We start from the raw sequence: 27,785 nt of genomic DNA, 5'->3' as shown, positions 1-27,785 counted from the left end.
TTTGCTTTAATAAACTCCTGGGTTACTTTGGCTTTATGTTTTGGGTCATTGTCCATCTGTAGTATGAAACGATGACCAATCGGTTTGGCTGCATTTGGCTGGATCTGAGCACACAATATGTCTCTGAATACCTCAAAATTCATGCGGCTGCTTCTGTCCTGTGTCACATCATCAATAAATACTAGTGACCCAGTGCCACTGGCAGCCATGCATGCCCAAGCCATCACACTGCCTCTGCCGTGTTTTACAGATGATGTGGTATGCTTTGGATCATGAGCTGTACCATGCCTTCACCATACTTTTCTCTTTCCATCATTCTGGTAAAGGTTGACCTTGGTTTCATTTGTCCAAAGAATGCTCTTCCAGAACTGTGCTGGCTTTTTCAGATTTTTTTTTAGCAAAGTCCAGTCTAGCCTTTTTATTCTTGATGCTTATGAGTGGCTTGCACCGTGTAGTGAACCCTCTGTATTTACTTTTGTGCAGTCTTCTCTTTAAGGTAGATTTTGATATTGATACGCCTACCTCCTGGAGAGTGTTGTTCACTTGGTTGGCTGTTGCAAAGGGGTTTGTCTTCACCATGGAGATTAGTCTGTGATCATCCACCACTGTTGTCTTCCATGGCCGCCAGGTCTTTTTGCATTGATGAGTTCACCAGTGCCTTTTTTCTTTCTCAGGATGTACCAAACTGTAGATTTTGCCACTCCTAATATTGTAGCAATTATTCGGATGTTTTTTTTTTGTTTTCGCAACTTAAGGATGGCTTGTTTCACCTGCATGTAGAGCTCCTTTGACCGCATGTTTACTTCACAGCAAAACCTTCCAAATGCAAGCACCACACATCAAATTAACTCCAGGCCGTTTATCTGCTTAATTGAGAATGACATAACGAAGGGATTGCCCACACCTGTCCATGAATTAGCCTTGGAGTCAATTGTCCAATTACTTTTAATCCCTTTAAAAACAGGGTGGCACATGTTAAGGAGCTGAAACTCCTAAATCCTTCATCCAATTTTAATGTGGATACCCTCAAATGAAAGCTGAAAGTCTGAACTTCAACTGCATCTGAATTGTTTTGTCTAAAATTCATTGTGGCAATGTCTATAACCAAAATTAGAAAAATGTTGTCTCTGTCCAAATATGCATCAACCTAACTGTACATTTGTTTGCAGGACAACTGTCCTGCTCTTACCCTCATTCTGCTTCCTTTTGCAGCCCCCTAGCCCTGACTATTATCATTTTACAGCCATTTTAAAGCACCAAAGTTTGTGTTCCCATTGATTTCTATTGGGTTTGGATCCAGGGTCATGTTCAAGGTCAACTTCGGCCCCGAACCAAACTTTTTGCTGTATGTTCGTCAAATTTGAAAATCCATGGGTTTGCTCATCTCTATACATCAGTCTGAGTGCATCCTATATAATGTATGTTCCAGTTCCAGTGTTTCCTATGTAATGTATGCATCAGCCTGAGGGTCAGTATTCTCTGTGATGCACACAGCAGACCTCCCACTGACTGAATTCTATTAATGTAGCAAGAGCATTAATAAATTTACCACTTTGAGAAGACATTCAATGTATTATACATCTCTGTTCAGAACAACTTACTGCTGCAAGTTCTTTACAAAATTTGTCTTTGCCGACTGGGTTCCTGACACAAACCTGAAAAAGCAGTTGCAAAAAGGAACATCATAATTAACACCTAACATTACACATCTCACCAAGGAGAAGCAGCTCCATCCATCACATTAGGAGTGAATTAATTAATTGTGAGACCAAATATAGCAGGGTAATTTTGAAGCAGATCATTTTGTATGGCCTATGACTGATGTTATAAATATCCAAATAGCCCCCAGCAGAAAAAAGGTTCCTTAGTCCTAATATAAATGTTGGAGTTAAACATGTTTCCTTTTTTTAAAGTAAATCACACTGCTTCTGTTATTTCAACCCTTGTATTTTTACAAACTTTTTTTACCTTTTTTCTATACAGCATGTGAGTGAGCGTATTTAAACTATACTTTCATTTCACGTTTATTGCCAGATCTGAAAAAAAAATAATTTGCATCTCAAATTGAATGCCTCGGCATGATTTTTTACTTTCCTAGCAACAATGATGTCCTTCTTTTTGGTGCTTGTTTGAATCTTTTTATACATGCTCATAAAAATGTTTTGAGGTACTATATGCATTTTTTTCTAGCCCGAATCAATAAATTTTAGAAAGTGTGTATGGCAGTATAAATAAAATTGTATGCTCCAATTTATGTAAAGGCTTATAAAATTTATCCAAATCACAAAAATGCCCATAACAAGATAATGTTGCTACACAATGACCACATATTACAGCATCATAAAACCCACATTTACTAGAACCAAATATTTCTTGAATGTTAATGGCATGTACATCATAAATATGAATCTGCAAAACAGTAAAACAAAAGTGACTGTAATTCAAAGAAATCAAACAACACACAAGTAGCCAAATAAGAGTGACATCCAATGTCCAAAGAAGTTAGCCATGAAGTGAGCAATAACAATGTTGTATAATATCATAAAGGTGCCATAGTGCTCATTTTATATCAATAATGGCCTCAAAATAATTCTTTAAAACATTGAAAAAACTATTTGAAAAAATAAATAAATAAATGGACAACTTCTAAAGAAAGATGGAAACATGGTTCCAAAAAAAAAACATTGACAGGTTAAAGGGAACCTGTCACCCCCAAAATCGAAGGTGAGCTAAGCCCATCTGCATCAGGGGCTTATCTACAGCATTCTGTAATGCTGTAGATAAGCCCCCGATGTATCCTGAAAGATGAGAAAAAGAGGTTAAATTATACTCACCCAGGGGTGGTCCCAGTTCTGTTCTGGTCCGATGGGCGTCGCGGTCCAGTCTGGGGCCCTCCCATCTTCTTACGATGACATCCCCTTCTTGTCTTCAGGCTGCGGCTCTGGCGCAGACGTACTTTGTGTGCACTGTTGAGGGCAAAGTACTGCAGTACGCAGGCACCAGGAAAGGTCAGAGAGGCCCGGCACCTGCGCACTGGCACTTGTGGTGCCAAGTGATGTTAAAGGCCTTCTCAATGCCTGAAATGAAAGTGCCTAGAGAAGATGCCAGAAGATGTGTAAAGGATGTTATGGTCTTCTTCAAATTGAGAAAATGATATCAAGCAGGCAGCAACTTTGCTGATTTCGGAAAAGGGATTCACAAAAAAATTAGAAGTTAGAAAAACAGATTTTTTTTAAAAATCGAGGCAATTTTAGTACGCTTTTAATGGATTAACTCATATACATAAAATATCTATTTTACATGCAGTATGCTGTGTACCTATACCTTTGCAGTAACTGTGCCAATTATTCACAGTTATTGGTATGAATGGTAAGCTTTCCACATATTCATTTAAGCCTCCTATTGGACCTATACAAATGCTTCAAGTGAAATTTCAAATATGAAGTTCAGTAAAGTTAACTTCAGCTTTAAAGTGTATTGTCATTGAAGATGCAACATTATATTACACTGTTTGGATATTTCACCTACTTTGGTGTAAGGGTATACTAGCATGATATGCCTCCATTTTACATTTTTAGGATTATGTATAAGACACTATTCAGACCAAGTTATTAGCTTTCATTTGAAGTGTACACTGGGCAACGCTCCAAACAACATTCTCCAATGGCAGGCTGCGACATGTAAAAATTCCATTGTAAAAAGATGCATTTATATGGGATACTGCCATGCCTTTAATCTTTCACAAGTGCATGTATGCTTGACACACAGGGTAGTGCCTGACAAATGTGCACAAATATGTGCACAATTGGGAGTCACAAAGTTTCAATCGCAGTACAATTTGGGTTCCTAGGGTTTATATTAAAGTGTTATTGTGTGTTGGCAAGATTTTCACTTCGAAGATAGCTGGACTACACTAGTTTTCAAATCTATACAGGCTGGCTGTTGCTGTGCCTGAAACATGCTTGCCCATGGTTGGTAAAAAGCTGACCAATTTTGAAGGTTTAAAGCAGCCATTGGACTGGTGCTGTTGGGTTGGAGCAACAGCAATAATTCCAATTAATAAGGTTAATAAATAACGCACAAATAAGTTTACCATAAAAATACAAAGGTAAGATGTATATACTGAGTCCGTGTGACTGGGTTTTATATAGTAAGATGTGTGGATCCTAGGCAAAAAAGATCACTCTGCCTAACACCATGGCTTACTTTGAGGACAACCATTTATTCTTACTAAGTATCTACATTTAGTGTGTGAATGTTACTGCTATGCCAAACAAACATTTCCAATGTAACCACAATATAAATAGAGAGCCGAACCAATATTGAATTGTGCATATCCCATAAATCACAGAAATGAAAAATTATCTTTGAGGTACAATTTTAACAAAAATTCACAGAAAAAATCCCCAGTGTGTATGTTAAAATCTAGCCTTTATTAATTAATCTAAACATCTTAACTGGTGCAAAAAACAACCAAAACCATCACCAAATGTAAAAGCGCACTCAGGCCAAGGGAGATGCCTGTCCATAATATCCACTATATGCACCCTACCTATCACCAGAGGTTGGCACCCTAAACCTGCGCAAATGGTGCCTCGTTGACTATCCCTTCTACCCCTATACAACCGTGGAGGTGTGGGGGAAGAAAAACTAATTGCACAAATCAGGTGTATCCAATAATATAGATACAGCTCACAGTCTTTTTTCTTACATCCAGGGGCCAATCGACAAGCTGTCCCTATTGTGACCCTACCTGTCAGTGGAGGTTGGCACCCTATTTATGAAGTTAATGAGACTGGTGCCCCCGCTCCTCGGTGGCTCTCCCCGAGATGACCTTTGTCACTCAATTGTCAGAGAACTTTTATAATATGTAAGGTGCTAGAGAGCTTCAATGTGCAAAATAAAGACATATGGAACATAAAATTGGACACAATGTCACTGGAGTTTCTTAATGGGAAATAGTACTATATACATAAATCCCACAGGTGTCCACACACACAATGCTCATGATATATCAGAGAAAACTCCCCCAGGTTAATCTCTGCAAAGTTCCTCAGATCCTTATCCCATAGCTAGAGCCAATGTAAACATCACACTTAAACTCAAATAGTTCTCACATGAATCCACAAACGGGTATACATGTCAAAAAATTAACTTTATCATAATAGTCCAACAGCCAGCAAGCATGTCCATCAAACAAAATTGATGCATTTCCCCTCTAGCATGAGATTCATCAGGAGTAAATAAGCATGTTATGTAGGACAACTTAACTTGTCCTTTGGTGACATGTAGCCAATGACACAGCCCTCAGCACATTTGGGCAGGTCCCCTCTGGATATGGTGCTTAGGATCAAATGCCCAGTTAAGCCAAAAATAAAGCCTCTGTGGTACCTGATAACTTGAATCACCTGGGTAGTTCAGTGTGCGTGTCATGATGTCGGAAGTACACAGTACACGGCCGTTCCTGCGCTTCAGCAAGTGTGTAGATGTGGAAGTGCATGATAATAATAGAAGAAAAATAGTCAGCTTACCGGTCTTTAAAGAAATCCCCAAACCTGCCACACCATCACACCTCCTCATTCATGCTTCACGGTGGGAGCCAGGCATGTAGAGTCCATCTGTTCACCTTTTCTGCGTTGCACAAAGACACGGTGGTTGGAACCAAAGATCTCAAATTTGGACTCATCAGACCACAGCACAGATTTCCACTGGTCTAAAGGCCATTCCATGTGTTCTTTAGCCCAAACAAGTATCTTCTGCTTGTTGCCTGTCCTTAGCAGAGCAGTGGTTTCCTAGCAGCTATTTTACCATGAAGGCTTCCTGCACAAAGTCTCCTCTTAACAGTTGTTGTAGAGATGTGTCTGCTGATAGAACACTGTGTGGCATTGACCTGGTCTCTAATCTGAGCTGCTGTTAACTTATGATTTCTGAGGCTGGTGACTCGGATAAACTTATCAACAGAAGCAGAGGTGACTCTTGGTCTTCCTTTCCTGGGGCAGTCCTCATGTGAGCCAGTTTCTTTGTAGTACTTGATGGTTTTTGCCACTGCACTTGGGGACACTTTCAAAGTTTTCCAAATTTTTTGGACGGACTGACCTTCATTTCTTAAAGTAATGATGGCCACTCGTTTTTCTTTACTTAGCTGCTTTTTTCTTGCCATAATACAAGCAAATTCTAACAGTCTATTCAGTAGGACTATCAGCTGTGTATCCACCAGACTTCTGCACAACACAACTGATGGTCCCAACACTTATTAAACCTGACAAGGCACACCTGTGAAGTGAAAACCATTCCTGGTGACAACCTCTTGAAGCTCATGAAGAGAATGCCAAGAGTGTGCAAAGCAGGCACAAAAGCAAAGGTTGCTACTTTGAAGAACCTAGAATATAAGACATAATTTAAGTTGTTTCACACTTTTTTGTTAAGTATATAATTCCACGTGTTAATTCATAATTTTGATGCCCTCAGTGTGAATGTACAATTCTCATAGTCATAAAAATGCAGAAACATTTTTAAATGAGATGGTGTGTCCAAACCTTTGGTCTGTACTGTATATATATATATATATATATATATATATATATATATATATATATATATATGTATATATATATATATATACACAGATATTACAATACTAATACAGTAATATCACTCCAGTATACAGTGATATCCCAACAATATCACACAGTAATAACTCACAATATCCAGTAATATCACAACAATATCACACAATATAAAACCCACAATTAACTGCCCAAATCACACATACAATATCAACCCTCCCACCTATGGCTCATCTATCCCTAAGGCCTAGTAAGTAGAGTATACTCAGCCATGGCCATGTGTGTCCATCCCAGGAAGCAAGAGGTAAGAGAGAGACCAGAGCACATGATATTGTCCCTTTTATGTGTGCAGCTAGGAAAGGTGTGTCCAGCCCCAGTTGTGTGGGGATGATTTCACAATTTATTGTCCACTGGCAAAGGTACATCCCCTCAATCCTGAATGAAACCTGATATACCAGCACATGGAGCAATGTGGAGGAGGGGGCCTACTGAGCACATGTGAGGGAATTATACATAGGTGTACACACTGTTAGGACTGGCGGAATGCACCGAGTAAAAAGTAAGATGTTATTAGGTGCATTCGCAGTCCGGGATCCACCATGCAGGGGAGAACCTGCTGCTAGCAAATGGCAGCGCTACATGGCGGTAGAAGCCAACCCTGTTAGGTCAAAGGGCCACGGTACCGCACAAAAGAGCGAGACACCGAACTCCCAGTCCCAATTGAGGAGCTGCCTATTATCACCTAGGCTGCTCCCTCCCACAAGCTGTACCAACCCCTGTGCTGTGTATCCTCTCTCCTCCCATATCTGAGAGCATGGTTTTGCGGCCAGAACCGTGGATGCCCATAACTTTTCACCAGAAGCTCCAAATGGCAGCAGCGCCACTGGTTTCTGCTGGATTTTGTCAGTGCAGGGAGACCAAATATGGCTGCTGTATTTAATTTCTGGTAGCTATGGTTTATCACTCAATAACACAGAGTTCTAGAGGTGGCTGCATGGTTTGGGCTTGGGGGAAAAGGAATGCAGATTCCAATTATGTGCTCGGCTAGGTTCAGAGATATTCTTTTTATATGGGTCATTTTCTAGATTCGATTTCTCAGAGCCTTGTGCTGTTGAGCCTGGGATCTGCGGTGCCAATATGTCTGCGTGCCAGCCTGAGTTCAAAAAAGGAAGCCAGTTGGCTGGTAACTGCACAAGAGTTCACACGTTTGTGATAATTGCTGGACTTGGAGCTGGGGGACACAGGGTCTATGCTTTTGGCTCTCCTGTGGAGAGTTTCCAAGGCCTTTTTGCTAATCAAAAAACATTGGTCTGTCCTGTCCAAGGAAGTGCCTTAGCTGGATAATGAGGTCCCATTGTTTGATGTGTATTTAACTTCCCTTTTGGCCTGGGGGAATGCCAAAGGTGGGGGCTGAGTTTTGGAGCAAGTATTTTGAGCCAAACTGTATCTGATCGAAATTCCATCAGATATCAAAATTATATCAATTGGATATAATATTCCCATATCTCACACCTCCCCCTTTAGGGGTTGCTAGGGGGCATTGCATTCCTGTGTTCTCCAGAGCGCACTCCCACAATCTCTCCTTGCCGGGATAACCTGTCAGCGTTACTATAGTCACGGCCCCTTTTGTTGCGAATGGAGAAGTGGTACTGCTGGAGCACCAAGCTCCAACGCAGCAACCTCCCATTCGTCCCGGTGACTATGAGTAACCAGCTGAGGGAGTTGTGGTTCGTCTCCACAATGAAGGGATGCCAGTACAAATATGGCTGCAGATGCTGCAGGGCCCACACAATTGGAGTTCCTGGATATTATACTGTTTATATTGCTATGTGGGGGATTTGAGTCCATCTAGACTACTTGCGCTCAGCACCGCTACTGGGTGTAAGAGGTAAACTGAAATAATAATTTTGAGCACGAGAGTGCGAGCTGTGCCATACTGGCGGACGCCACTAACCACCCAGACTTGGGCTAAAGAAGCGCTCTAATGGCGCGTGGCACCGTACTGGGGGTCACAGTAGTAGACGCTGTTTCGTGTGTTAATACGTGAGTTCAGCCAGGCGCTAGATAGCAGCAATACACCTTACGCGAACAGTCATACACAAGGGATGGGTTTTTAAGGAACGACTTGCACTCATCAACACACACATGATAACAAATGTAGACTAGCGCATGGCCGTGCAGTCATGCAAACCTTTTATAGCTGCTGCATGTACAGGACCTTCCCAGAAGGACCAATTGGAGGCTGCCACAGAAGTTGAGCACCTTCAGGACCTTCCTGGAGGACCAATGGAATCTGCTGCAGTATCTGAGTATGTAACCCTCGATCTCCAATGGGAGATCTTGTCCTGGGCATGCTCAGGAGAGGAAAAGCAGTACTTAGTCACAAAAGCGTCTGCTTGCCAGTGCCCAGCATTGCCTTCAATGGCAGAAGCTGGAAAAGCAGCAGGAACCCTTTGTACAGAGTGAGACTGAGAAAGAAGCTGGGACTGACGTCTCCGCTGAGCAGGCTCCACTGCGGCAGAAGAAGAATAGGAGACCGCAGTGGAGGTGGCCCGAGATTCCCCCTGTGCAGAGGCGGCAACTCGACCCCTAACATTACCCCCCTCCTAGGGCCCCCTCTTTGGACCTCGCTACGCTCGAAAACAGCAATGAGCTGCGGAGCCCGAATGTGATCAACAGGCTCCCAGGACCTGTCCTCAGGACCACAACCCTTCCAGTCCACCAAATAAATTTTTTTGCCATGTACCACCTTGCACCCCAAAATAGCATTCACCTCATAATCATCCGTAGACGAACCCAATGTACTGGCAGATGACTCGGAAAACCGGGACATGTATACGGGTTTCAAGAGGGACACATGAAAGGTGTCAGTGATACCCAGGCATGATGGAAGGGCTAAACGGTAGACCACAGGGTTAACCTGTTTGAGGACCTTGAAAGGGCCCAAGTAGCGAAGTGCAAACTTCGTGGACTCAACTCGCAGCCTGATGTTACGGGCGGAGAGCCAGACTAAATCGCCAGGAGCAAAGGTCGGAGAGGGTCACCAATGTGCATCGGCGGAAGATCTCATTCTCTCCTTGGAGAGCCCGAATGGCATCCTGAGTGCCGTCACAAATGTCCCGTGCCTCCACAGCCCAGTCTGCCACCCTGGAATCGGCGGAAGACACGGGCATAGGCACAGGTACCCGCAGATGCTTACCATAGTTAAGGAGGAATGGAATCTGTCCAGTGGATTCGGCTATAGCGTTGCTCAGCGCAAAGTCCGAAACACGCTAGCAAGGATGCCCAGTCATCCTGCCTGGCAGAGACAAAATGTCGCAGATATGTGACCAAGGTCTGGTTGGCCCTCTCTACCAACCCATTCATCTCGGGATGATATGCAGAAGAGAGATTTAACTCAATGCTGAGAAGATAACAAAGCTCTCTCCAGGACGCAAACTGGGGACCCCTGTCACTGACAAATTTGTCCGGCATACCGTGTAGGTGGATGATGTGTTTAATAAACAATGCTGCCAAGGCCCATGCAGAAGGTAGCTGTGGAAGCGGCACCAAGTGCACCATTTTAGAAAAATGATTGGTGATAACCCAAATGATGGTACAGCCACGAGACTTGGGCAAACCCACCACAAAGTCCATCCTGACCATCTCCCAGGGCCTGTCTGTCACCAGCAGGGGATATAATAACCCAGCTGGCCTTTGCCGAGAAGAATTATTTTTGGCATAGGAGACACATGCCCGATTATAGTCTCCGACGTCACGGACCATATGTGGCCACCAGTACATTCTCGCCAGCAGCTCAGTTGTCCTCTTTGTCCCAAAGTGTCCACCCACTCTGGACGAATGAGCCCAAGAGAGAACCTCTGGTCGCAAATTAATGGGTACAAATGTCTTGCCCAGAGGCACAGACTGTAGCGAAAGCGGAGCTATGGTTCTCAGGGTCTCAGAAGGGACAATAACCTGAGGCTCCCCTTCCTCCTCCTCAGATGACACAACGGAGTGAGAGAGGGCGTCAGCACAAATGTTCTTCTCCCCAGCGAGATAATGTAGAGTGAAGTGGAACCGGGAGAAGAACAAGGGCCATCTGGCCTGACGAGAATTTAGCTGCTGGACTGTTCGTAAATAAACCAAATTTTTGTGGTCCGTGAAGACTTGGAAGGGAAAGCGAGCTCCCTCCAAAAGATGTCTCCACTCCGAGAAGGCCAACTTCATTGCTAGCAACTCCCTATCCCCGATGGAATAATTCCTCTCCGCTGGTGTGAAGGTTTTGGAGAAGAAGAAGCAAGGATGCTTCCGACCTTGAGCATCCTTTTGGAAGAGGACTGCTCCAGCACCAACGGATGAGGCATCCACCTCCATTATGAATGGCTTATCAACATCGGGACAATGTGGGATGGGAGTGCTAGCAAAATGAGACTTAATAGAAGTGAAGGCCTTGGAGACCTATTCAGACCACAATTTGGGATTTGCTCCCTTCTTGGTGAGGGCTACCAAGGGAGCTACCAAAGTTGAGAAGTGGGGAATGAACTGGCGATAGTAATTTATGAACCCCATAAAGCGCTGCACCGCTTTAAGAGAATGGGATTCTTGCCAGTCCATTACAGCCTGTAGTTTGTCAGGATCCATAGCCAATCTCTGTGCGGAGATGATATAGCCCAGGAAAGGTAAAGATTCCTGCTCAAACAGGTACTTCTCCAACTTTGCATAGAGGGAATTTGCCCATAAGAGGTCGAAGACTCTGCCAACATCTCTCCGGTGGGAGTCAATATCTGGAGAAAAGATGAGAATATCATCCAGATAGACTACGACCGAGGTGGAGAGCATATCCCGGACGATATCATTGACAAAGTCTTGGAAAATGGCTGGGGCATTACAGGGCCCAAAGGGCATCACCAGATACTCACAGTGCCCATCCCTGGTATTAAAAGCCGTCTTCCATTCGTCCCCCTCACAGATGTGAATCAGGTTATAAGCACGCCGCAGATCTAATTTGGTGAATACCCTTGCTCCCCTTAGCCTGTAAAAGAGCTCAGAAATCAGGGGCAACGGGTTCTTATTCTTAACGGTGATGGCGTTAAGACCCCTGTAATCGATGCATGGACGTAACTCTCCATTCTTCTGCACGATGAAGAACCCAGGCCCTGCAGGTGACACTGACTTTCTAATGAACCCTCTTGAAAATTCTCCTGATTGTATTGAGACATAGCCTTCGTCTCAGGGAGAGAGAGGGGATAGACCCATCCCCAAGGAGGCTCAAGTCCAGGCATGAGATCAATAGGACAGTCATTGGGGCAGTGAGGCGGAAGGGTCTCTGCAGCCTTTTTGGAGAAGACGTCCGCATAGCTCCAATAGCACTTGGGAAGGGAAGAAAGATCTGCGGGTATCTCGGTAGTGGAAACCTGTATGCACTCTCTCACACATCTGCCCTTACAAGACTCGCTCCAACCCAATATCCTCCCAGAGGTCCACTGAATATGTGGGGAGTGGAAACGAAGCCAGGGTATTCCCAGCAGAATCTCATCCATTCCCTCGGGATGGACAAGAAGGGAAATAATCTCCTGGTGGAAAGGGGACATGGACAATGTGAAAGGGACAGTCTGGTGTGTGATTTGTAATGGAAGTGTCGACCCATTCACTACTCTAACAGTTACCGGTTTGGCGAGCATCACCAGAGGCACAGAGCAAAAGCAGAGGACATGAAATTTCCCTCTGCTCCAGAATCCACACAAAGCTCGACTGTTAGAGAGGATGAGCCAAACATGATTGTCCCTTTGAAGGACAGCTTGGAGGAATACGCTGCTGTGTCTAGTGAACCTCCTCCAATGGTTACTAGACGCGATGGTTTACCCGACCACATGTGGACATTTATTTACATAATGTTCTTGTTGTTGGCAATTTCTACAAACCACAGGTACTCGAGCGGTCTGAGACTTAGGTCCCACTCGAGAAAACTCCATGGCCTCATGGGAGTCGGACGTCAGAACTGGAGATTCTAGAGGTCTGGCGAAGGTGGGAGCCAGCCGAAACCTCTGCCTACACTGGGTCCGCTCTTACCTCCGCTCGTTAAAACAGGGGTCGATGCGAGAAGATATAGAAATGAGCTCTTCCAGTGTGGCGGGAATCTCCCTGGTGGCCAAGGCGTCCTTCACATGGTCTGCCTGTCCTCTCCAGAACACCGGAATAAGGACTTTATCTGGCCATTCTAGCTCAGAGGCTAGAGTCCGGAATTGGATGGCAAACTGGCTGACCATGGATGAACCCTGAGTTAATGCCAACAATTGGAGCGCGGTATCGTGGGTGACACAGGGTCCCAAAGAGACCTGCCTCAGAGCGTCCTAGAAGAGATGAGCACTCTGCACCACACGATCATCAAGCTCCCAAAGTGGCATTGCCCACTCCAACGCATTGCCCGGCAAAAGAGATAAAATAAATCCCACTTTCGCCCCTTCCGTAGGAAAACGTGCAGCCAGGAGCTCAAGATGTATGGAGCACTGGCTCACGAATCCCCGACATAGCTTACTGTCACCAGCAAACTTGTCTGGAAGCGGGAGATGGGAAATAGTCGGAGCAGGGGTGGCAGCGGACAAACTGGCTGCAGCTACACTTGCAGCCTGAACAGCGACTACAGTGACATCCACAGCTGAGGTTGTACGCTCTAGAGCCGCCAACCTACCCTCCAGCTGCTGGATGTACCGCTGTAGATGCTGATCGTCCACCATTTACTAGCCAGACCCTGGCGCTAGTGTTCTGGTAGGACTGGCGGAATGCACCGAGTAAAAAGTAAGATGTTATTAGGTACGTTTGCAGTCTGGGGTCCACCGTGCAGGTGAGAACCTGCTGCTAGCAAATGGCAGCGCTATATGGTGGTAGAAGCCTAACCTGATAAGTCACAGGGCCGCGGTATTGCACAAAAAAGCGCAAGCAAGGAGTCACCAAACTCAGTCCCAAGACTCGGGATTTGAGTCCGTTTAGACTACTTGCACTCGGGACCACTACTGGGTGTAAGAGGTAAACTGAAATAATAATTTTGGTCACAACAGTGCAAGCAGTGCTGTACTGGTGGACGCCACAAACCACCCAGACTTGGGCTAAAGAAGAGCTCTAATGGCGCTTGGCGCTGTACTGGCGGTCACAGCAGTAGACGCTGTTTCGTGTGTTAACACTGTGAGTTCAGCCGGGCGCTAGATAGCAGTCATACACCTTACGCGAACAGTCATACACAAGGGATGGGTTTTTTAAGGAACAACTTGCACTCATCAACACACATACGATTACAAATGTAGACTAGCGCATGGCCATGTGGTCATGCGAACCTTTTATAGCTGCAGCATGTACAGGACCTTCCCAAAAGGACCAATGGGAGGCTGCCACAGAAGTTAAGCACCTTCAGGACCTTCCTGGAGGACCAATGGAATCTGCTGCAGTATCTCAGCATGTGACCCTCTATCTCCAATGGGAGATCTTGCCCTGGGCATGCTCAGAAGAGGAAAAGCAGGACTTAGTCCCAATAGCGTCTGCTTGATGCTGCCCAACATTGGCCTCGATAGCAGAAGCTGGAAAAGCAGCAGTAACCCTTTGCACAGAGTGAGACTGAGCAAGATGCTGGGACTGACATCTCCGCTGAGCAGGCTCCACTACGGCAGAAGAAGAATGGGAGACCGCAGCGGAGATGGCCCGAGATTCCCCCTGTGCAGAGGCGGGAACTTGACCCCTAACACACACATCTCTATGTAAAGATGTATATTTTGGGGCACTTTCCTTCTACAGTACCATTTCCCATTATGAAACTCCGGTGACATTGTGTCCAATTTTATGGTCCATATGTCTTTATTTTGCACATTGAAGCACTCTAGCACCTTACATATTATAAAAGTCCTCTGATAAGTGAATGACTAGGGTCATCTCGGGGACAGCCATCGAGGAGCAGGAGTGCCAGTCTTATTAACTTCCTAAATAGGGAGCCAACCACCGCTGACAGGTAGGGTCACAATAGGAACAGCTTCTCCATTGGCCTCCTGGATATAAGATAAAAGACTGTGAGCTGTATCTATATTATTGTATACACCTGATTTGTGCAATTTATTTTGCTACCACACTTCTACAGAGTTGTGTAGGGGTAGAAGGGATAGTCGACGGTGAGCGCGGGTGCCATTTGCGTAGCTATAGGGTGCCAATCTCCACTGATAGGTAGGGTGCGTATAGTGGAGATTAGGGCCAGGCACCTCCCTTTGCCTTTCCTATTGAGTGCTCTTCTACATTTGGTGATGGTTTTGGTTGTTTTTTACACCAGTTAAGATTTTGTGTACATCCCATAACAGCTTGCACTTGTGCATACCACAATTTATTTTGATTCATTTTAATGATCTGCCTTGCAGTAAAAGCTGCACTCCATCGTTAATTCATCAATTACGGTAAATGGAAAAAATGCTCCACCAGACTGTAGTGGTAATTTTAAACATACTCTGTTCAGGTCACAAAAATCAAGGGGCTATCACAAATGTGAGAGTTTTGCTAAATTTTCCTATGTGATGCTGTGACACTGACACACGCACTAAATAAACCTTCAGATTATTACGAACAGTCATTTTTTTCTGAAGAAATACAAACTGTGGACCTCTGTTCACCACTTCTGAACACAAGGCTCATGAGCAAAATCCTGAGAAGAGAATATACAGCATACTAAATATTAGCACTACATATCTAAAATTATCTGGATTTACCAACTCACAGCATATAATGATACTTTTAGCGTACTATTCACTGAACATGTTAGTATAATGATATTAAATGTCAGAATATGTAACTCAGTCAATATGCTGAGTCAGCATACACCTTATTAGGACAGCATGGAACTCTTCACTTTTTTCTTACCACTAAGAAGACATAATTCCTGATCATAAATAAAGAACTATTACAAGAATCCAACAGATATATTTTCATCAAATTGATAGAATTATATTAAATTACATTTTACCTGCTGATGTTTGTACAATTTCAGTAGTGTTCCTGAGGCCCATGAAATCAAACTGATAAAGCCTCCATGATTTCTGATTAGCTGTTTCCACGGAGTTTTTTCTCCATCTGTAAACCATCTCTTCTTTTGGATACCCGTCTGTCAACAAAAGCACAAAAACAAAAAATGTTATCTTTAGCAATCAAGTAAAGACTATGTTTGGGCAAAACTATTATTATTATTACTGCTATAAATAATTATCTTAAAGGGATTGTCCTGCTAAAACCAATAAAGGTACCTTCACACTCAGCGACACTGCAGCGATACTGACAAAGATGTCGATCGCTGCAGCGTCGCTGTTTGGTCGCTGGAGAGCAGTCACACAGACAGCTCTCCAGCGACCAATGATGCTGGTAACCAGGGTAAACATCGGGTTACTAAGCGCAGGGCCGCGCTTAGTAACCCGATGTTTACCCTGGTTACCATCGTAAAAGTAAAAAAAAACAAACACTGCATACTTGCCTTCCGCTGTCTGTCCTGTTGTGAATTCTGTGGCAGAGCTCCCTCCTGTGGTCACGAGTGGTACTGCGGCTTCTGAGTTTCCTTCCTCAGGTGATGTGGTGAAGTCGTTAGGTGCTTGTTGTGAATTCTGTGGCTGAGTTCACTTCTGTGGTCACAAGTGGTATTGCAGTCTCTGGGCTTCCTCCCTCAGGTGTTTTGGTGAGCTCGTTGGCTGCCTTGCTATTTAGCTCCACCTGAGTCTGTCTTCTTGCTCCTTGTCAATGTTCCAGTGTTGGATCTGAGCTACTGCATCTTTCCTTGGGCCTGCTGCTCTGCTAGATAAGTGCTTCTAGTTTGTTTTCTGTTTTTTCTGTCCAGCTTGCTATTAACTTTTGCTGGAAGCTCTGAGAAGCAAAGGGGTGCACCGCCGTGCTGTTAGTTCGGCACGGTGGGTCTTTTTGCCCCTTTGCGTGGTTTTCGTTTTAGGGTTTTTTGTAGACTGCATAGTTCTCTTTGCTATCCTCGCTCTGTCTAGAATATCGGGCCTCACTTTGCTGAATCTATTTCATTCCTACGTTTGTCTTTTCATCTTGCTAACAGTCATTATATGTGGGGGGCTGCCTATTCCTTTGGGGTATTTCTCTGAGGTAAGTCAGGCTTGTATTTCTATCTTCAGGCTAGTCAGCTCCTCAGGCAGTGCCGAGTTGCATAGGTAGTGATAGGCGCAATTCACTGCTGCTTATAGTTGTGTGAGGATAGATCAGGTACTGCAGTCTACAGAGATTCCACGTCTCAGAGCTCGTCCTATTGTTTTTGGTTATTGCCAGATCTCTGTATGTGCGCTGATTACTGCACGCTGTGTTGCCTGATTGCCAGCCATAACAGTACAAGGAGCCACACCAATGATTCCCAATAGAGGGAAAAAAGAAATCCTGACATCATTTTTTTTTCTTAGCTCTGTCTTCAGTCTTTTTTTTCCCCTAGACATTAGAGTGCTTCAGGACACAGCTGTGGACATGGATATTCAGGCTCTGTGCTCCTCAATGGATAATCTCGTTGTAAATGTACAAAAGATTCAAGATACTATTGATCAGAAATCGATGCTAGAACCAAGAATTCCGATTCCTGATTTGTTTTTTGGTGACAGAACTAAGTTCCTGAGCTTCAGAAATAATTGTAAGCTATTTTTGGCCTTGAAACCTCATTCTTCTGGTAATCCTATTCAACAGGTTTTGATTATTATTTCTTTTTTGCGCGGCGACCCACAGGACTGGGCGTTTTCTCTTGCACCAGGAGATTCTGCATTGAGTAATGTTGATGCATTTTTCCAGGCGCTGGGATTGCTTTACGATGAGCCTAATTCAGTGGATCAGGCTGAGAAAAATCTGCTGGCTTTATGCCAGGGTCAGGATGATGTAGAAGTATATTGTCAGAAATTTAGGAAGTGGTCAGTACTCACTCTGTGGAATGAATCTGCACTAGCGGCTTTGTTCAGAAAGGGTCTCTCTGAAGCTCTTAAGGATGTAATGGTGGGATTTCCTATGCCTGCTGGTTTGAATGAGTCTATGTCCTTGGCCATTCAGATCGGTCGTCGCTTGCGCGAGCGTAAATCTGTGCACCATCTGGCGGTATTGTCTGAGAGTAAACCTGAGCCTATGCAGTGCGACAGGACTATGACTAAAGTAGAACGGCAAGAACACAGACGTCTGAACAGACTGTGTTTCTATTGTGGTGATTCTACTCATGCTATTTCTAATTGTCCTAAACGCACTAGGCGGTTCGATAGCTCTGCCGTTATTGGTACTGTACAGTCCAAATTCCTTTTGTCCATTACCTTAATGTGCTCTTTGTCATCGTATTCTGTCATGGCGTTTGTGGATTCAGGCTCTGCCCTGAATCTGATGGATTTGGATTATGCTAAACGTTGTGGATTTTTCTTGGAGCCTTTGCGGTGTCCTATTCCGTTGAGAGGAATTGATGCTACACCTTTGGCCAAGAATAAGCCTCAGTACTGGGCCCAGCTGACCATGTGCATGGCTCCTGCACATCAGGAAGTTATTCGCTTTCTGGTACTGCATAATTTGCATGATGTGGTCGTGTTGGGGTTGCCATGGCTACAAACCCATAATCCAGTATTGGATTGGAACTCTATGTCGGTAACCAGCTGGGGTTGTCAGGGAGTACATGGTGATGTTCCATTTTTGTCTATTTCGTCATCCATTCCTTCTGACATCCCAGAGTTCTTGTCTGACTTTCAGGATGTATTTGAAGAGTCCAAGTCTGATGCCCTACCTCCACATAGGAATTGTGATTGTGCTATCGATTTGATTCCTGGTAGTAAATTCCCTAAGGGTCGTTTATTTAATTTGTCCGTACCTGAACACACCGCTATGCGCAGTTATGTGAAGGAGTCCCTGGAGAAGGGACACATTCGCCCATCGTCGTCACCATTGGGAGCAGGGTTCTTTTTTGTAGCCAAGAAGGATGGTTCGCTAAGACCGTGTATTGATTACCGCCTTCTTAATAAGATCACTGTTAAGTTTCAGTATCCCTTGCCATTGATTTCTGACTTGTTTGCTCGGATTAAGGGGGCTAGTTGGTTTACTAAGATTGATCTTCGTGGTGCGTATAATCTGGTGAGAATCAGGCAGGGAGATGAATGGAAAACGGCATTTAATACGCCCGAGGGTCATTTTGAGTATCTGGTGATGCCGTTCGGACTTGCCAATGCTCCATTTGTTTTTCAGTCTTTTATGCATGACATTTTCCGTGAGTATCTGGATAAATTCTTGATTGTTTACTTGGATGACATTTTGATCTTCTCAGATGATTGGGAGTCTCATGTGAAGCAAGTCAGAATGGTTTTCCAGGTACTGTGTGCTAATTCCTTGTTCGTGAAGGGATCAAAGTGTCTCTTCGGTGTGCAGAAAGTTTCATTTTTGGGGTTCATCTTTTCCCCTTCTACTATCGAGATGGATCCGGTTAAGGTTCAGGCCATCCAGGATTGGACTCAGCCGACATCTCTAAAAAATCTGCAGAAATTCCTGGGCTTTGCTAATTTTTATCGTCGCTTCATCTGTAATTTTTCTAGCATTGCCAGACCATTGACCGATTTGACCAAGAAGGGTGCTGATTTGGTTAATTGGTCTTCTGCTGCCGTGGAAGCTTTTCAGGAGTTGAAGCGTCGTTTTTGCTGTGCCCCTGTGTTGTGTCAACCTGATGTTTCTCTTCCGTTCCAGGTCGAGGTTGATGCTTCTGAGATTGGTGCAGGGGCGGTTTTGTCACAGAGAGGTTCTGGTTGCTCAGTGTTCAAACCATGTGCTTTCTTTTCCAGGAAATTTTCTGCTGCTGAGCGTAATTATGATGTGGGCAACCGAGAGTTGCTGGCCATGAAGTGGGCATTCGAGGAGTGGCGTCATTGGCTTGAGGGTGCTAAGCATCGCGTGGTGGTTTTGACTGATCATAAGAACCTTACTTATCTTGAGTCTGCCAAGCGCTTGAATCCTAGACAGGCCCGTTGGTCGTTATTTTTTGCTCGTTTTGATTTTGTGATTTCATACCTTCCGGGCTCTAAAAATGTGAAGGCGGATGCTCTGTCTAGGAGTTTTGTGCCCGACTCTCCGGGGTTATCTGAGCCGGCGAGTATCCTCAAGGAAGGAGTCATTGTGTCTGCCATCTCCCCTGATTTGCGGAGAGTGTTGCAGAAATTTCAGGCTAATAAACCTGATCGTTGTCCGGCCGAGAAACTGTTCGTCCCTGATAGGTGGACTAGTAAAGTTATCTCTGAACTTCATTGTTCGGTGCTGGCCGGTCATCCAGGAATCTTTGGTACCAGGGAGTTGGTTGCTAGATCCTTCTGGTGGCCGTCTCTGTCACGGGATGTGCGTGCTTTTGTGCAGTCCTGTGGAATTTGTGCTAGGGCTAAGCCCTGCTGTTCACGTGCCAGTGGGTTGCTTTTGCCCTTGCCGGTCCCGAAGAGGCCTTGGACACATATTTCGATGGATTTCATTTCTGACCTTCCCGTTTCTCAAAAAATGTCGGTCATTTGGGTGGTCTGTGATCGCTTTTCTAAAATGGTCCATCTGGTGCCCTTGGTTAAATTGCCTTCCTCCTCTGATTTGGTACCTTTGTTCTTCCAGCATGTGGTTCGTTTACATGGCATTCCTGAGAATATTGTTTCTGACAGAGGTTCCCAGTTTGTCTCGAGGTTCTGGCGAGCCTTTTGTGGTAGGATGGGCATTGACCTATCTTTCTCCTCGGCCTTCCATCCTCAGACTAATGGCCAGACCGAACGAACCAATCAGACCTTGGAAACATATCTGAGATGTTTTGTTTCCGCTGACCAGGATGATTGGGTGTCATTTTTGCCGTTGGCTGAGTTCGCCCTTAATAATCGGGCCAGCTCGGCTACCTTGGTCTCTCCATTTTTCTGCAATTCTGGGTTCCATCCTCGTTTCTCTTCAGGACAGGTTGAGTCTTCGGACTGTCCTGGTGTGGATTCTGTGGTGGACAGGTTGCAGCAGATCTGGACTCAGGTAGTGGACAATTTGACCTTGTCCCAGGAGAAGGCTCAGCTTTTCACTAATCGCAGACGCCGTGTGGGACCCCGACTTCGTGTTGGGGATCTGGTTTGGTTATCTTCTCGTCATATTCCTATGAAGGTTTCCTCTCCTAAATTTAAACCTCGTTTTATTGGTCCGTATAGGATTTCTGAGATTCTCAATCCGGTGTCTTTTCGTCTGACCCTCCCAGACTCCTTTTCCATACATAATGTATTCCATAGGTCGTTGTTGAGGAGATACGTGGCACCTATGGTTCCATCTGTGGAGCCTCCTGCCCCTGTTTTGGTGGAGGGGGAATTGGAGTATATTGTGGAGAAGATTTTGGATTCTCGTGTCTCTAGACGGAAACTCCAGTATCTGGTCAAATGGAAGGGTTATGCTCAGGAAGATAATTCCTGGGTTTTTGCCTCTGATGTCCATGCCCCAGATCTTGTTCGTGCCTTTCATGTGGCTCATCCTGGTCGGCCTGGGGGTTCTGGTGAGGGTTCGGTGACCCCTCCTCAAGGGGGGGGTACTGTTGTGAATTCTGTGGCTGAGTTCACTTCTGTGGTCACAAGTGGTATTGCAGTCTCTGGGCTTCCTCCCTCAGGTGTTTTGGTGAGCTCGTTGGCTGCCTTGCTATTTAGCTCCACCTGAGTCTGTCTTCTTGCTCCTTGTCAATGTTCCAGTGTTGGATCTGAGCTACTGCATCTTTCCTTGGGCCTGCTGCTCTGCTAGATAAGTGCTTCTAGTTTGTTTTCTGTTTTTTCTGTCCAGCTTGCTATTAACTTTTGCTGGAAGCTCTGAGAAGGAAAGGGGTGCACCGCCGTGCTGTTAGTTCGGTACGGTGGGTCTTTTTGCCCCTTTGCGTGGTTTTCGTTTTAGGGTTTTTTGTAGACTGCATAGTTCTCTTTGCTATCCTCGCTCTGTCTAGAATATCGGGCCTCACTTTGCTGAATCTATTTCATTCCTACGTTTGTCTTTTCATCTTGCTAACAGTCATTATATGTGGGGGGCTGCCTATTCCTTTGGGGTATTTCTCTGAGGTAAGTCAGGCTTGTATTTCTATCTTCAGGCTAGTCAGCTCCTCAGGCAGTGCCGAGTTGCATAGGTAGTGATAGGCGCAATCCACTGCTGCTTATAGTTGTGTGAGGATAGATCAGGTACTGCAGTCTACAGAGATTCCACGTCTCAGAGCTCGTCCTATTGTTTTTGGTTATTGCCAGATCTCTGTATGTGCGCTGATTACTGCACGCTGTGTTGCCTGATTGCCAGCCATAACAGTGCTGCTCTATTTAACTCCACCTAGTGCTTTGCTCCTGGCCTCCAGTCAATGTTCTAGTATTGGTCTTGTTTTCTCCTGGATCGTTCCTGTGGCCGTCTGCTCTGCATAAGCTAAGTTTTGCTTGCGTTATTTTTGTTTTGCTATTTTTTCTGTCCAGCTTGCTTAATTGGTTTTTCTTGCTTGCTGGAAGCTCTGGGACGCAGAGGGAGCACCTCCGTACCGTTAGTCGGTGCGGAGGGTCTTTTTGCCCCTCTGCGTGGTTGTTTGTAGGGTTTTGTGTTGACCGCAAAGTTATCTTTCCTATCTTCGGTCTGTTCAGTAAGTTGGGCCTCACTTTGCTAAATCTATTTCATCTCTGCGTTTGTATTTTCATCTCTGCTCACAGTCATTATATGTGGGGGGCTGCCTTTTCCTTTGGGGTATTTCTCTGAGGCAAGGTAGGCTTGTTTTTCTATCTTAGGCCTAGCTAGTTTCTCAGGCTGTGCCGAGTTGCATAGGGAGCGTTAGGCGCAATCCACGGCTGCCTCTAGTGTGGTTGGATAGGATTAGGGATTGCGGTCAGCAGAGTTCCCACGTCTCAGAGCTCGTCCTATGTCTTTGGGTTATTGTCAGGTCACTTTGTGTGCTCTGAACTTCAAGGTCCATTGTGGTTCTGAATTACCTAATCATAACACTGTCCCCGGCGCTGTGCTTTCCTGCACTGACTGTGAGCACAGCGGCCGGAAAGCAGAGCGGTGACATCACCGCTCTGCTTTCCGGCTGGCCGGCGCTCACAGCCAGTGCAGAGAAGCACAGCGCCGGGGACAGACAGCGGAAGGTAAGTATGTAGTGTTTTTTTTTTTTACTTTTACGATGGTAACCAGGGTAAACATTGGGTTACTAAGCGCGGCCCTGCGCTTAGTAACCCGATGTTTACCCTGGTTACCAGTGAAGACATCGCTGCATCGGCGTCACACACGCCGATTCAGCGATGTCTGCAGGGAGTCCAGTGACAAAATAAAGTGCTGGACTTTCTGCAGTGACCAACGACATCACAGCAGGATCCTGATCGCTGCTGCCTGTCAAACTGAATGATATCGCTAGCCAGGACGCTGCAACGATAGCGATATCGTTCAGTGTGACGGTACCTTAAGACTGCAGTCACTCTGAGTGATTGCAGGCTGACTTATGAATCACCCTAACGTACGCACTGTGCATTGAGGAGATTCGCCAGTTTCAGACCGGGGAGCGAAGGATATGTATGAGTGATACATATCCCCAGCCAGTGAGCGCGGTCCATTTGTGTCAACTTCTGTGCATGTTATCAGGGCAAAATCACCAGGGTATGTGACTTTGGTTATGCCAGTTACATGTTGCCTTGTAGCAACTCTATAAGGTGACTGTATCCCCTTCCTGCCACCTTTCTGCTACTTTTTTCGCTGTTCGAACTTTTGATTAGGGTCATTTGGATGTTTTGGGTTGTCATTATGATTTAAATAGAGAAAACACAGTAGTTTGACAATAAATGGCTTTACCCAACCACTAACCACGAGTGGAGAAAAAGTTTTGGTGTTATCATTCATAATCTCTGAAAAAAGGCCAAGAAAGCAAACATTCTGCCGGGGTATGTAAACTTTTGAGCACAACTCTATGGTGTGTTTGGAGTCATTGACCTGTTGCAACACCAATTACCTAGGATGCAAATCCTGCTTTTTGACAGTGAGCACTACATTGTGACCCAAAATCCTATGGTAATCTTCAGATTTCAAGATGCCTTTCACGCAGTCCCTTTCTGATTAGAGGGAGAAGGCAGTTATCCAGGACTGTGTGTGCACAGTTTAAGTAATCAGAGTCCTGTATTGTTGATACTGGTGCAGATGCTGAACATCATACTAATAGTCCTTCTAAGGGCTAATCTTGTGATTTGCTGTTTGTATCAGATGTATTTTGCATGTAGCCTATGGACAGATGCAAGAGCAGGGAGAGTTGCAGAATACAGCCTCAAGGCAGGACTTAGAGCTTTGCAATCCATTGCTAAATATATAGCTGCTGCACATGACCAGATTCTTTAGTTGGGGGGTGAAAAACAAAATGACTATATTGTCACCATAGAGTATTACATGCTTTATGCTACATTACAGGGGAATATAACTCTACAAAAGAGCATTGAAACATTTTTCTAGATTAAATTAGTCATCCATAGAGTGTTACATGCTTTCTGTTAAATTTTGGTGGCATATAAAACTACAAAAATGCATTGATTTTTTTTTATGGATTCAATTAGTCATGCAAAAAGAATTACATGCTTTTTGACAAATTTTGGTGGTATATAACACTCCAAAAATTTGAAAATTTTTTTTTTCTTGGATTGAATTAGTAATCCATACAGTGTAACGTGCATAGTGGGCAAAAAGGTGTCAAAGATGGCAGAATCCTGCGAGACTCCAGAGAGAATGACAGGAGGAATATCGGAGCCAGACCAAGCTGTCATGACAGCGAAAGTGGTTTGGAACCAGCTGCTTTCCAGGAACCATTAAGCCTTCACTATTGGGGTTTTTGTGGACTGCAGACGCGAGAGGCAGGACCCAACAACTAGTGAGCACCCAACAACTAATGAGCACCCAACAACTAGTGAGCACACTGTGGGGCATCTGAAACTCCAAAAAAGCATTCAAAAATCTGGTGCACAAGGTGCACAAATTTGGTTGTTCAAAAATTAACTATTGTCATATATACTCTAGAAATTGCTTTGTGTGAAATTTTGTTGCTTTGAAATAAAAACCACAACTTAGACTGGCGAAAGGTCGGTCTTTTTGCCTAATACAGGGTGTTTCTGATTCTTTCTGAGTCCCTAATTTTTGGTACTTCTTTTTTTCCTGTAAACTCCAAATACTCTTTGATTTTGAATGTTTTATCGTTAATCCTTAAAGTGGAGTAAAAGTGTGGCACCATTGTTCTTAGCAAGGATCTGGGAGTCAGAGATGATTCCATGGGTCTTCACCATGCTGTTCTCAACCCAGTGTGTACTTTTTCCATCCATTTCAATATTTTACAACCATGTCACTGCCTCCCCAGACCTCCTTGTAGGGTCTGCCAGAACAATGCTCAGATTTCCTATTGACTCCCATTTTACTTGTTACTCAAAAATAGCACCCGAACATTAGGAGTTGCTTGATTCGAGTAATGAGCAACCGAGCATATTAATAAAAATAATAATAATATTCTTTATTTTTATATAGCGCTAGCATATTGCACAACCCTTTACAGTTTGCACACGTTATCTTCGCTGTCCCTGATGGAGCTCACAATCTAGAATCCCTATCAGTATGTCTTTGGAATGCTTGCTTATCTCTAGTAAACAGCAAAATGATGTGTTTTACCAAAAAGCACCATCTTATTCTCATCTGTCCAGAAGACACTTTCCCAGAAGTATTTTGGCCTACATACATTTGGGGAAAAGTCTAGCTTTTTGATTCCTCTGTCTCAGCAGTGGTATCCTCCTGGGCCCTCTGCCACAGCATTTCATTTTATTCAAATTTCACTGATGCAAGTGTCAAATGACACTGATGCACCCTCAACCTGCAGGACAGGTTGAATTTCTCTGAAACTTGATTGGGACTGCTTACCACCATCTAGACTATCCTATTATCCTATGTTGCAACCTTTCACCATTTTTTATCTGCCTTCCACATCCAGGGCCATCAGATACAGTGACAAGGGTTGTAAACCTCTTGATTCTCCACTTATTATCTGGTTTTAGGTGTGATTTTCACTTCTGTTACTTGTCACAGGTGAGATCGAATGAGCATCACATGCTTGAAACAAAGTAGCTTATCCACATTTTTGGAAATGTGCCAACAATTTTGTCCAGCACATTTTTAGGGTTTTGTGTGAAATTATGTTCAATTTGTCTTTTTCACTGTATTTTGTGTTGTTGCAATACACACAAATGAAATAAAAAGTGTATAACAAATAAGTAATTTCAATAATTTTCTGGGCGAAATATGTCATTTTCTGGAACAATTTCAAGGGTGCCAACACTTTCGGTCATGACTCTACACAAGATAATAGCACTCAAAGTTGCAGGTACCTCAGCATCATTATATGTTAATGGGGTTTTCTAAGATTTTGCAAGTGTTCAATCTACTATGCATCCAGCATAAGATTTTATTTTTCCAGTTTTAACCTCTTCCCTCAGCAGCCAATTTCCAGTTCACATAATTCATTTGGTACTCTCATACTGTTTGCTTTTGCATTGAATACAAGCCTGCCCTGCCCAAATTCACAATTTTCTCTACTGTTTTTTGCTCTCTTCTTCAAAAACCCATAACATTTTTACTTTTCTGTCCAAATAAAGGTATGAGGATTTATTTACTGCAAGACATCTTTCATTTTACCATACAATTTATTGGTAAACAGGAAGCAAATTCCAAGTGCGGAGAAATTGCACAAAAAAACACTCCAATTCTGGCGTGAGGGCCAGCTCTGATTGGTGTAATTGATGAAGGTGTCGAATGCACCAATCAGAGCACACAGATGCGATTTGACCTCACAGTTACCACCTTGTAGTTCCTCTTTCTAGCTGCAGACTTGTACAGGGTGGTCACTGTGTGGTTCTGTGCACTGTGCTGGGCCTTGTGGTTCCACAGACTTTTTCAAGAGTGTGCCATCTCTTCTGGTGCTCCTGCTGCTGCTGCTGAAAATCAAAGATTTTCCTGATCCCTCCCTGAGCCATTCCTGATTTCTCCTAATCCACCCCAATCCCTATTACCCCCATTCCCCCGCCCTTGTTTCTCCCTTTTTACCTCCTATCAGTTACACATATCACTGGTCCATACTCGTGTTCGCTTTTTTCTGCAATGTTTTTGTTCCCCGAAACTTTGCACCCCTCGGTGCGAGCCTCCTACAGCCACAGAGCTGGTGTTCAGATGCACACCACTGATTAGAATTAGCATCCGTGCTAATTTTTGGCATCAAATTTTTTTCCTATCCATTTTTTTCATCCTTTTTTGCACCGCACCCATGCATGCGTCCTACAACTGTCGAGTACTGGTCGGTGACGAATATCACTTACGGGCCTCAAGTTTTTGTTTTTTTTTGTGTGAAAAAGAATTGAGTAAAATAATCTAGATTAGTTGATAAAAGTCAGGTAGGGACAGAAAAAATATACTGTAGTAATCGTCAATTGAGTTAATTAGACAACATAGGATCTCACAATAGGTATCAATTAAACTCTGAATACACTATGACACTGACACCCCAGTTGTAAATTAATCAATGAGGTAAAGAGTTTTTTTTAATATAAATACTTTATTATACATACATAAATTCACATATATGGAAATGGAGTACCACATACCAAACAGGTTTACAGGGGAATAGAACCAGGTATAGTTACAGAAAGGCCATTTATATCATAAGCACTTTTTGATGCATATTATTATATAGCTATAAAAAACCTATACCATGATAGCGGTTTCATGTATATACATATATATATATATATATGTATATATATATATATATATATATTGATTTTTATGCATAAGTTGCATAAAAATCAATAAACCTGTTTGGTATGTGGTACTCCATTTCCATATATGTGAATTTATGTATGTATAATAAAGTATTTATATTAAAAAAAACTCTTTACCTCATTGATTAATTTACAACTGGGGTGTCAGTGTCAATTGAGTTAATGTCAGAGAGTAAAGAGTAAAAAAATAAAAAAAAATGATTTAGATTAGTTGATAGGATAAGATTAAGGACATTAAAATATACTACTGTAATCATCATCTTGTGCAGAATTTTTACTTAATTGAGTTAGGGTTAGAGTGAGATAGCGTAGAAAAACAGAATCAGATCCGTGCATCCATCCTTCAGCCTTTCAGTGCTGATCACTGACGCACATCGGTGATCAACCTCCGGATTTTCCGTTTTCAGTTTTTTAGTGAAAAAATAGT

At 43.9% G+C, this 27,785-nt stretch overlaps 1 protein-coding gene across 2 annotated transcripts in view; it reads right to left on the bottom strand.

The window, feature by feature from the left end:
• LOC138670461 (gamma-aminobutyric acid receptor subunit gamma-3-like) overlaps positions 1-27,785 on the bottom strand; it is a 1,219,385-nt gene that overhangs the window by 216,198 nt on the left and 975,402 nt on the right. For both annotated transcript variants that reach the window (XM_069757829.1, XM_069757830.1), the window contains exon 6: positions 15,538-15,675. In XM_069757829.1, the coding sequence (XP_069613930.1) occupies positions 15,538-15,675 (138 nt within the window). The remainder of the gene's footprint in view (positions 1-15,537; positions 15,676-27,785) is intronic.

The sequence above is a fragment of the Ranitomeya imitator genome, chromosome 3 (genome assembly GCF_032444005.1).
Source record: "Ranitomeya imitator isolate aRanImi1 chromosome 3, aRanImi1.pri, whole genome shotgun sequence".
Taxonomy (NCBI): domain Eukaryota; kingdom Metazoa; phylum Chordata; class Amphibia; order Anura; family Dendrobatidae; genus Ranitomeya; species Ranitomeya imitator.
The sequence above is the reverse complement of the archived record's forward strand: the minus strand, read 5'-3'. Positions and strand labels throughout refer to the sequence as shown.